Source organism: Kryptolebias marmoratus, linkage group LG12 (assembly GCF_001649575.2).
Source record: "Kryptolebias marmoratus isolate JLee-2015 linkage group LG12, ASM164957v2, whole genome shotgun sequence".
In the NCBI taxonomy this organism is placed as follows: domain Eukaryota; kingdom Metazoa; phylum Chordata; class Actinopteri; order Cyprinodontiformes; family Rivulidae; genus Kryptolebias; species Kryptolebias marmoratus.
Genome location: NC_051441.1, coordinates 3,243,907 through 3,256,011, shown reverse-complemented (window position 1 = coordinate 3,256,011; position 12,105 = coordinate 3,243,907). Strand labels below are relative to the sequence as shown.

General features: G+C 37.6%; 1 protein-coding gene across 1 annotated transcript in view; it reads right to left on the bottom strand.

Annotated features, from left to right (window-relative positions):
* Window positions 1–3,908: 3,908 nt before the first annotated feature.
* The window catches only part of ngfra (nerve growth factor receptor a (TNFR superfamily, member 16)), a 31,769-nt gene continuing 23,572 nt past the window's right edge, over window positions 3,909–12,105 (bottom strand). Inside the window, exons 5-6 of the mRNA XM_017419490.3 lie at window positions 10,686–10,891; window positions 3,909–7,269 (exon numbers count right to left, since the gene is read on the bottom strand). Coding sequence (XP_017274979.1) covers window positions 7,217–7,269; window positions 10,686–10,891 — 259 coding nt within the window. The 3' untranslated portion in view covers window positions 3,909–7,216. The remainder of the gene's footprint in view (window positions 7,270–10,685; window positions 10,892–12,105) is intronic.

Below are 12,105 nucleotides of genomic sequence, written 5' to 3'. Positions count from 1 at the left end.
TTAAGACAGAAAAAAGTCTTATTTGTGAAAAGAAGTTGCTCATCCTAAGGCAATGAAAACACTGTTATGGATATTTTGAACTGAACTGAGAGTTTAAGCATATTTTTGTCATTTAGGTGGAATATGACTTTTTGGTTTTCAATTTGAAACAGTTTTCTTGTGCATTTAAATTGTTTTTGTGTTTATTTGTGACTTTGTTTATTATTATTCTCTGTTACATGTATCCATACTCCCATCTTTTTATATTAGTTGCCATTTTGTGCTGTGTTTTTGCTACTTTTTTCAGTTTTTTCTGTCAGACTTGCTTTTTTTTAACCTCTCATTTTGCAGGATTTTCAGCTCTGCAGCATTTATTCTTTGTTTTGTTTTGTGGTTTTTTATTTTCTTTGCCTATGTTATTAAAAATTCATTTTCTTTTACACCTGTGTGTCTCCTGTGGCTCTGCACTGAGGTCCTTACTTTACTCAAGCCTGAGAAATATTGTATATTGCTCTAAATGTTACACACTGATGCTTTAACAATAACTTTTTTTGTATCTATATATACAAAAGAATATACAGAAGCCATCAAATATGATGAATTATTGTGTATATTTAAGTGCAGGATGTTCTCATTAAGGCTCTTTATTCTCTGAAACAAAAGTTGCATGTTAAATTAAATTTTTCTGTTTGTGTTTCATATAAAATACTAGCTTGAATTTCAAATAAATGTATCTCTAAACAAACCACAGGCAAACAGCAGTTGATATATTTTAATTTAGCTGAAGATAACTGAGTTTCCTTACAAACTGTGTCAGTAAAATAGATAAATTTTGCATTATGAAGCCCAAAGTATGTTTTAAAGTTGTTGCCTTTTAAAATAACACGTCTGCTTCCTTTTATCAGGTTATGGCTTTCATCTGTCCCTTTAGTCCTAATTAGTCTCGACAGAGAAAAACTGTATTTTGATTTGCGTCTCTTCCTGCTGATCAAATTAAGATTCTGTCGTCTGTAAACCCATCTTGGTCTGGTTTGTGGAAATCACCCAGAAAGGAGAAAAAGCTGTAAAACAAAAAATCTGATCACTTGTTTGTGGCACCAGCAGGTTTTTCCCACGCACTGAAGTCATACTGCTGTGCAAACACTTTTTGTGCATTTGATGACTCTCCTTACATCGTTTTAATTTGTGTCTATTGAGGTTTTATTACAGAGGATAAATCCGATAAAGGGAGAAAATTTCCTCGACCCTGAGATGTTTAAGTGGTGATAAGACTGTAGAGAACCACACTCTTCGTCCTGTGGTCACATATGGTTTTGCTTTTAACCGTAGTTTGGCTGCCAGTCATTCCTCACACTTTCTGGTCTGAAATTTGATTTTTATTAGCTTGGCATTATTTTTCACAAAACCTTTTGAATGTTTTTGATAAAACTAAGAAAAAAAAATTAAACAGCCCTTTATAGGACTGACATCAACTCTGTGTAACTTTTTAAGGAGTGTGTTTGACATTAGGTATAACTTTACCAATTTAAATTCTTTCCCTGTCACATTGCAAGCTAACTGAGGTTTTCTTATGTAAAAGGCTTGTATTTATCTAAAACACAATTATTAAATTACACTAATAATTTAAAAAAAATGAGAAGGTATAGATGTTTTCTGCTACAAAATAAAATGTATCCACATCACTGTCCATTTAAAGTAAAACAAACACATGATGGCCAAGAATGGCTCTTTCCAGCATGATGGATGGATGGATGGATGGATGGATGGATGGATGGATGGATGGATGGATGGATGGATGGATGGATGGATGGATGGATGGATGGATGGATGGATAATCACACAGGACATAAAACATTATAAAGAGTCACTCAAACTCCAGTCAGGTAGGAAATTAAATCTTGGTTGGTTGGTTGATTAGTTGGTTGGGTAATTGGTTGGTTGGTTGATTAGTTGGTCAGGTAATTGGCTGGTTGGTCAGTTGGTTGGTTGATTAGTTGGTCAGGTAATTGGCTGGTTGGTCAGTTGGTTGGTTGATTGGTTGATTGGCTGGTTGGTCAGTTGGTTGGTTGGTTGGTTGGCTAGTTGGTTGGTTGATTGGCTGGTTGGTAAGTTGGTTGATTAGTTGGTTGGGTAATTGGTTGGCTGGTTGGTTGGTTGGTTGGTTGGTATTCTCCTTACCTCAGTCTGCACTTGTTTAATTGTCACGCCCACCTCCACCTGCTGTTTTCACTCACCTGTTCTCACTTCCCATAATTACTCTTTGCTTTTAAAACCTGGTCATCTCCTCCATTCCCTCGCTGGTTGTTTGTTCTTCGTTGGATGTTGCCTCTTGTTACCTTTTGCGTCAAATGCCCACTACTCCTTGCCTTGCCGTTCCCTCGTCTTTTGTTGCATTTTGTATTTGTTTGCTGCCATGTCAGCTTTTTGTTTTCTGGTTTTTCTAGTTAAAATAAATTTTTGTTTTTCTATTATTATGAGTCTGCACTCTGGGTTCCTCCTGCTCGCCCATGCCCCTGACAGTTATAGTCATTTTTGTGTTGGCTAAGGCCATCTTCTATAAGGTAGGCTCCAAAAGTTGTAGTTGTACATCCGGTGGTTTCATTAAAATCTATGCAGTGGTTTGAGAGAAATTTTACTAACACTACAGGGAAATAAACACACAGAAATGGGCAAAAACATTATCACCTCTAATAACAAAGTCTTTCTGCGCATGTGAACAAAAACAATCTGGACGAATAATGCAGTTAAATCTTTTTTTTTTATTATTATTTTATTACTGATATTTGTTTCTTTTGCACAGTTTTTTTTACATTTTATAGCATGTTTTTCTATCTTGTATCAACTCTAAGAAATTCACATTTACACAATGCATTTTACATTAGTAGATGACATTCACGGTTTTTAGGAGGGACCAGGTCCTGATGTATCCATGTCAAGTTATAAAATCACAGAGAATCACAGTGAGCCTCCCCACCATGCTGCAGATTACATGTCCTGTTGTCTCTATAACGGAGGTACATGACAAAACTACTGTACATGCAAAACATCTGTACAGTAGATTTCAAATAGCAGATAACCAATGTGAGTTTTAGAGAAAAAGTACCTTTACGTTCTCTTAATGCTACATGATTCTATATTTATAGCGTGTTAACATACAGTATGAGCTCACTGGCAACCTGCTTGTAATGTAAGTCTTTATATTGGTGCCAAGTTTATACAGTTTGCTTGAGTCTCCAAGGCTCACCCATAGTTGTGACTTCAGTTTAATAAAAGCCTCCATTAGCTCTAAAATAAAAACAAAAATCATAAGTGGAAAAATGCAAAAAAGAATATAGTTAAAGTTGTGAACTCAAAGCCACTGGACGCTGTACACAGGCACTTGAACTGTGGTACACTCTCTGAGTGCAATCATATTATATCTAATAAGTGCTACAAAATAACATCACTTAGAAAAAATACTTGTTTCAAAAGTGTGGTACTATTCATAGTATAAACAAACTGGAAATGTTAGGACAAAAAAACTATTTAGAACAACAGAAATAGGGCAAATATAACCTAATCCTCAAACGTGTCTTGCATATTTTTCAGTGTATGCCCAGGCTGCATTCTAACAAAGAGTGCCTCACTTCACAAGCTGTTGGAGAAAGAGAATACATCAGCCCGGGGAAGATGAATGCGCTGCTGGAGGGCTGATTGGGCCTCAGGGGGAGATGGAGTTGAGGCGTTTGTGGGGTTTTTTTTTCCTACCTTTAAATCAACTCTCTGGTCACTCATACTGTAGTGGAGTCTGCTTTAATGTCACTGCCACAGCTAGGATCAGGATGAATCACATCGACTCTCTCAAAAGAAGAGTGAATCACACACTCGTTTATGTGTGTGTGTGTGTGTGTGTGTGTGCTCACATGTTCACACCACATCAACCGCTGAGCTGCAAACTACAGCAGACCTTTATTTGTATCCATTCATCATGTCGCAGTGATCCATGAATCACAAGTGAAGAGAGCAGAAAGTTTAACTGTCTTGAGGTGTTTGTGGCCACGTGATCAATCCGTGTGGTACCACGCCAGCTGTAAAGACTCATTTTCATTGTTTTCTTGTCTCTGTGTGACATTTCCTATCGATCATTAAACCCAGCGAGTGACACTAACAAGCAAAATCACTCTATTTTTAAAGTTAATGTTTGAATAATATTCACATTCTTGCTGAGAACTGGATGACAAGACTGATTGCACGTGTTAAGGATGATGTTATGATGTGATTCCTTTACAAAACCTTGTGTCATGTTTTACATTTTAGGATTTCTATGAATTACAAGTAATATAACAGTTTCAGAAATGCTTGTATGTGGATTTCCTTCTTTCTTTACAAAGCCAGGATGTTTCCAGGTATATCTAATCTTTACTGTAAACAAACTAGATTATGAAATAAAAAAAGGTATATATCCTCTTATCTACATCACAGCAAGTTAAAACAGTGTCTTTAAATCTGTTTTTATATGGTGTTTGAACTTGAAAACTTATAGCTTGATACCAAAATAAAAGCGGTCAGAATCATGCTTTCTGGATGAGATAATACTGATTTTGCACACAAGCAAGATTTGTCATATACGTATTTGTAAAAGGTGGTATCTCACTGTCAGGGGACTCAAATTTGCAGGAAAATATGTGACTTTTTTGTTGCAGTCTCACTGAACCCTAAGTGTTTGTGACCAAGTGACCAGAAAGCCGTGTGGCTGCATTTTGAGCAGGTGGTTTTGGAAAATCAGTCTATTTTTCTGTGCACAGTTTGCAAAATTGTATTCTTGGCATTATTACATTATTATGCACCCACTTTGTACCCATCTTGGCAGCTTTAATCTGCAAGAGAACACTACTGAAATAAAGATTAGGACCATTTTTTTTAAAATAATTATTATTATCATCAGGGCGGTTTTCAGATCTGAATATTTGCCTCAGATGTTTTCTGTTAAAGGCGACCTCCAGTGCTTTCTGAGACAGGTCGAAGATGTTTGGACATTATGTAAATATTTCAAGAGAAAAGTTGTCACATATTTTTTTTAACATGTTCAAAACTCAAGTGACTTAAATACTGTTCAATAACTAGTTGCAGCCCAGTGAGATACCACCTTAAAACATACATGAAATGGAAGAATGGGCAGGAAAAGATGTCATTACTTCTGAGTTCAGCTATGGACTTCAGCTCAAGATCATTTATGCAATGACTGGGTTAGAAAAGGCAACAGAGTTGAAATATAACCAAAAACATAAAAAGTAAAACACACGGTTTGGTCTGAAATACATTCTCTAACGTCTAAACAAGAACCAGCAATACGAATGGGTGCCAACAACTTTCTAAACTAACCTAAATGTTTGTCAAGAATGTGCACAGATAACACCTGTGGGGCAGTATGTAAACAATTAAATCAAAGTATTTCTTTTGCCTTTCAACATGCCAGTTCCATCACAATTCTACATTCTGTAAATTCATATTTTTTTCCTGAAAGCTTTAGTAGTCTCAGTCAAACTACAACAAAAAGAATCCTGAGAATCTACCTGTAAAGAATTGATGCAATCAAGCTTGGCCACAGTACCTTTTCATAGTATCTAAGTCTTCTACAGTTACGGTAAGCAGCAGGAAGGGGAACCCATGAAAGTGGCCTTCCATAATAAAAGTTAGAGGTGAGCCGGGACTAAGTGCTTTTTATCACGATGTAGTAAATGTCAGCGGTCTTAGATTTAGATAAGAGATCTATAATCACACTGAAGCTTCAGAAAAAGCTGTGTTACCTCGTTGCTGTCTGCAGCATTAATCCTGACAAGAGTGGAGCAGAGGATAAACGAAGCTGAAACCCTGAGGTAATTACTACCTGCCTGTCAGGACGGCTCCCAAATAGGCTTTGTGTTGATGTGAGCACCAATGACAAAACGCTACTCCCTAAGCACTGTTTATCACTCTGCAACACTGATGAGCTTGTATGCAAAACCGTAAGCGTGAGCAAGTGAAGGTGGAGGTGCTTTCATCCTCTTCTCTCCGAGGAGTGTCCCAATTTTCTGCTCAGAGTGTGGAAATAATTATAGATGGGATTCCATGCTGCAGATCGCTTCAGTCCCATTTTCAGAATAATTAGCCGTGATGACGTCGTCGCTCCTTTTCGTATTCCTCAGATGGCTTCCCTTTGCCTTCATCTCCGTGAGTCAGCAAAGCTCTGCGGTCCGGAGATGTTCCCCCTTGCGTTGCTCATCCAGAGGACTGTGAAAGCAGCCTGCTGAATCAGCTGAGTAACTCAAGCGGCAAAATTAAAGCGCTGCGTCCCAAACATGAGACAAACATTTGGGTGTGTCGCGTTATGAACAAGAAATTGCAGAAATACAATCCCTGCAGGCACTGAGAGGAGGGAGTTCATGTAGCTAAAGCAGAGGAAGAACCATCGGCTGATTACTGAGCAGACTGAAAAATAAGGATCTTTCATTCAAATATGAGTCACTTCGATCAGACAGTTACACAAACAAGTTATGAGATAATGTGACAAGAAACAGATCGGTGGTTAAATGATACAGGGAGAAGAAGGCAGAAGAAGATGGGAGTGACTCATGGCGCCCCTGCTGCTTTTAGTATCACTGATGACGATGGGTGTTTAATAGAGTGAATCCTACCGAGAGGGACGGAGGATGATCTGAGAGTGGGATGCCACTGAGAAATATGAGAGTGGAACAAAAAAAAAATATATTAAAAATGCCCTGGTCTTTCTGGTGCAGAGAAAATAAAGAAAACAATAAGTATGTTCTGCTTGTTTACCTTTCAAGCACAAATGTTTCATGGCAGCTGATTGTGAAATTAAAAGAAAAAGAATTGATGGAGATTTTAAACTGGCAGCTACTGATAATTATGTCATATGTCAACGCATATAGGAGTAGGTCTCAGAGGATATGAGATGACGCATTTTGTGTTACATTGGTTCTTGTGTTTTATATTGCCATAAATATGTTGTTCAGGCACGCTGCAGACAGAGCTGGACTTAAACTGCAGGGATGAAGAGTTTTCGACTGTGGCCCAAAGGAGTTGGAAGGTCCGTATAAGTCCAGTGACTTTTCTGCCACTTCAGCTATCAACCAAAGTCTGTTTATTTGTGCTCTGTACGGCACCCCCACCCCCATCCTTCACTTTGGTTCATGGTTCAGGTCCCAATTCTTTTCACCTTGTCCTCAGTCCCGTCGTCTCCCCTTCGTCCACCTCTTCCTCAGACTTTAGGAGGAGGCGAGTTGGGCTGGGGGCTGCCATCCACACTCACCACTGCAAAGAGAAAGTAAAAAGAAATGTGTCAACTTCATTGTTTCCCACCAGAAGACTATATTCACAGAAAAACTCTGATAAGGTGGTGTCTCACTAACTCACTGAGTTGTGACTGTTGGGAGACTAGTTGGTTGTGTGAAAATATGTGAACTTTCAGTTTAAAGTCTCACTGAACTCTAAGTTTGACCAAGATTCAAGATTGTTTATTGTCATATGCAGGTAGCACAGGACAACAATGCAATGAAATGCTTTGGATGAGAAGGACCGTACAACTCGCAGGAAGTACTAATAGCATGTGATATATAGTAAGGAATAAGTAGAGTAAGAAGAGTAAGAAGAGTAAGAAATATTTACACGGTTCACAGGATATGTGAGGGGAATATACACATATGTAGTGGTGCGGGTGGCATTAATAAAAAGATATAAATAGTAATGGCAGATTGAGATGTTATTCGTATTGCACTTGGTATTATTACACATGAAGTTATTGCACATGGTATTATTACACATGAAGTTATTGCACATAGTATTGTTTAGCGTTTTATTGTGACCAAGTGAGCAGCAAGCCATGTGGCCTCGTCTTGAACAGCCAGTTTTTAAAATTTATGGTCTTTTTTTTTTTTTGTGCGCATAAGATAGACTTTGAAATTTACACCTACAATAATTATTTATGCTGAAGGACTTTTTACACTTTTGAAATGAGGATAGGCAGATTTGGAGCAGTTTTTCAATATTTATTATCATTCATTAGTGTGGTTTTTAGACCTGGATATGCAGGGGTGGGCAATCCTGGTCCTCAGGGCCACCATCCTGCATGTTTTCCTTGTTTCTCTGCTCCAACACACCTGATTCAGAGGTTAAATCACCTCTTTATGTTCTGCAGAAGCCTGTTAATCACCCATTGATATAAATCAGGTGTGTTGGAGCAGAGAAACAGAGAAATGAACTGCAGAGCTCCTGATTGTGCACCGTGCTCTTGTACGAAACTATAAATGTTTAGTGAGGATTTCAGCTGTAGTTCGTTGGCAGAGGCTGATTGTAGCTCTGAAATAAACACTTTCCTCCCACAGGGGTTTCGGCGAGGCTTCTTTTATCATCATTTCCTTGTGGCTTTCACCTCAAGACCCAGTTGATTTTTCGTCTGAACCTGATGAAAGCCACTCAGCTTTATTTATATTCTGGTCAGGGGGGTTTGCTGATGGGTAGGTTTGAGTCAGTTTTAAGATTCCAATGCCTAATTCCCATCTTGCATGATCTAAATCTAGATTTTCACATGGTTTTTTGACCTGCATTTTATGGACGAGGTCAAACGTAAGTCAGGGATGAGTCGGGCAAAATGAGTGAGGGCTCCTAGAGTCGTGTTTAAATTTTAAACACCATCTATATGCATGATTGCAGAAGCAGGAGGGGTTGTGAAGGGCAGGGACTGGGGCTACACAGATAGATGGTTCTTTGATGAGCTGACAGAAATGAGGCCAAGCACTCTTCGTGAAGGAGCTCTCACCCCTCACAAGTGACTCATGCAGGGAATGCCCCCATCTGAAAGTCAGTCGCAGCAAGAGACGTTTCTTCTGCTCTACTTCTTTTCATAAAAGCTTATTTGACTTCTCATGAATAGAGCTGTTAGCATTACTTTACCCACCAGTAAAATATGGTTGACTAGAAACAGGAAACCCCCCCTGTGATTATAATGGATTTGCAGTGAATGTCCCCCCACCCTTGTGTGTTTTATAGGTTGTAAAGAAACCAACCACCTCCTGCTCAAGAACAATGTAATGGCCTCCACACAAACAAATGTTGCTAAAGCCAATTATCACCTGATAAACACTCCTGCTACATCCGATTTAGGAAAGCAAAACAAACCAGGTCTGGATCTTATCTTTTACACCTGCTAATGAGCCAACACGTTAACGAAAGGACGGGGTCAAAGGTCATTTAATCACCAAGCTGCAAAAGAAATTCCTTCTTCTCTGTTTTTATTATTATTAATATTATTATTATTGTGTAAATGCTGATTCAGCAAATAGAATAAATACTTCTGCATACTTTGTGCTGTTTTGACCATTCATTTAGATGGTCAGGATTAGCGTGCTTTGAATTTAAGTGTTTCTAATTCTGACTCTTTTTGAATTATTTAACTTGTATTTAAAACATTGTTCTCTGAAATCTTCCTCAGCATGCTTGCTGTTTTTTGTTTTTATACCCCCTTTTTTAGCTTTTAGCTATGGTTTTGTTAATTGAAGCTTCTGTTCTGCTTGTTTAACTAATTAAATCTTCCACAGATTTCAGCAAACTCATCCAGCACTCAGCGTTGACACTGTATTTTTTCATAAAATGTAATTTCTGTAGTTATTATTTTGTGTTTTGCTTTTGTTGATTGGGAAATAAAAGACAGTATTTCGACAAAACATGAGGTTGAAGTCATGTCTCTTATCTACAATGCTTCCTTTTACTCTTGTTTCAGTTTTGTTCATGATTTAAATGTTAATTTGCTTCTGTAGTTTTTGTGTTCATGCAGTGTAAAAATGATGGAAGGATGGAAACAAACTAATCAACAGGATCATTAACCCGTTTGTGCAAAAGAGGGTTTGTTTTTTACATAATCTGGTAATGCAATAATGACAGATAACAAACAAATGCACTGAAAACTTTATCTGTGTTTATCCTTAATGCCTTCCACCAAGGAAAGTAAATTAAGTGTATGGTAAATTTATTTACAATAGATCAGTCAAGTGCATAACGTTGGTTCCAAGCCAGAGTTCATCTTACAAAACCTTTTTCGATTTTGTCTGGAAAATATGTCCTGCAGACTGCACTCAAAATAATTTCTCAGCCCTCAAGAGACCAATATACGCAGAGCTGAGCGTCTCGTGAAGACAAGCAGATCAGGCAGGTACAGTTATGTTACCAGCTTATGTATTTTATCAGATATTAACTGATAAAATCAGAAAACACTGTGTCAGACGCCTAGCTCTCAATTTTCATCAGATTTTAATGATATTAGGAAGAAAAACTTGAAACTAATACTTGAGGAGGGCATAATTTTATAACTGTTCCCCAAAGTGAAAATCCAAACATTCCTGATCTCCAAAACATTCCTCGTGTTTCTGCTTTTGGCAGGGAAATGTAGATGTCAGTCCTGGAAATATATTGTTTTCAATCCCAATCCACAGGAATGTATTTTACTCAGATAAAAGAACAAAAGCTTTGCACAACACCAGGGAATTCTCAGTGATTCTCAGCAGAACTAGATCTTGATTTATCTGGACGTTAAAAATCACAATGAGACCTATAGAAGCCTTTTTTGTTTTTTGACATAAAGCAGACTCTTAGTTTATAATCATGAAATACAGAGACAGAAAGAAAGAATAAAAGGATTGTTTTCAGGATTATTTGTTGTATAAATGGAGGCTTACCTATCTGTTCCTGTGTGTGTGAGCGTGAAGGCTGGGGCTGGACTTCAGCCTGGGCTTGTTGCTGCTGCTGCTGTTCCTGCAGACTCTGAGTGTCCACCGAGATGCCGCTGTCACTGTGCAACTTCTCTCCTTCTGGGGTCACCATCTGGTTATTTGTGGCCGTCCGGTTATTAGCTGCCTGCTTGTTCTGTTTGCAGCTATTCCACCTGATAATATAAAAAACACAGAAATGCTCAAACCATAAAGCCTTATAAGGGAATACAAATCTCTATATGCTGAATAAAGATTTGAATTTTATGTCATTTAAAGGAGCAGTCAATTTATTGAGCTATTGATTTGGGATTATTTATTGACATCTAGAGGCAAAACAACAAATTACAGGATAAATCTGTATTATGCATTCATTTTTACAAAAGAAAAAAACAGATTATATAGTAAGCATCTCAGTCTTGATGTTGAATTAACGTAGAAGCTATGACTTTATCATTTAACCTTTCATACAAGAAGCAAAAGGAGCTGGAATCATGGAATCACATTTGATGAATGCAAAATGTAATAAATAAGGAATACAACTTGTATGTACACATGTCTTAAAATGAGCATTTATCAATCAAGCTGTCATTTATTTGTTTTGCAAACATGGCAGTATTGTCACATTGGAGTGTTCAATAATCACAATCTTATGACATGTTGCCTAAGAGGAAGTTGTGTGCCATCAAACGAGGTCTAAAGTTTTTAAAGGTTCTCAATGCAAAGTATGAAATCACACAGAAAACAGGTTACCCTGAACCTCAAATAGTGCAGTTTCAAAATGTAGTTTTCCAGATGCACTGAAGGTAATTCTGAAATGCAGGTACGCATTCAGTGTAAACAAAGCACTCAGCTGAATCCGCTAAAAACAAGGAGGAAGCTTGAGTGACACAAGTGGCCTGTAAACAAACATGGTCGATAAGTTTAACCTATTTTCAGTGACTTTGGTTGTTTCATTTTTCATCTTTATGATTTTTATTTGTCCTGTTCTCATGATGTTGTAGTGAGTGCCTTTAAGGGTCAAACACAATTTTTATGTTTTCTCTTATTTTAGGCTGCAAATATATTAAGTGAGAATTTTTCACTCTTAATGCCCACACTTCTGTGCAAGAGTTTAATAATAAAAAAGTGTTTTTTTAACAATATCTTTTCTAATAGAAGATAAATGACTCATAACACATCACAACTGAATTATTTATGAGGTTCTGAATAATACAGTGCAGTTAACACCTCCGTTTATAAATTATTGCATGATTTTCACTCCGTACATGTATGACAGAGAGAACATGTGGAGTGTTTGCCAAATGTGTGTGTGTGTGCTGATAAATCTGGCACTCAGATTTCCCCTGGTCGGCACATTTCTAACAATCAGTGCCTCTAATGAGCTTGT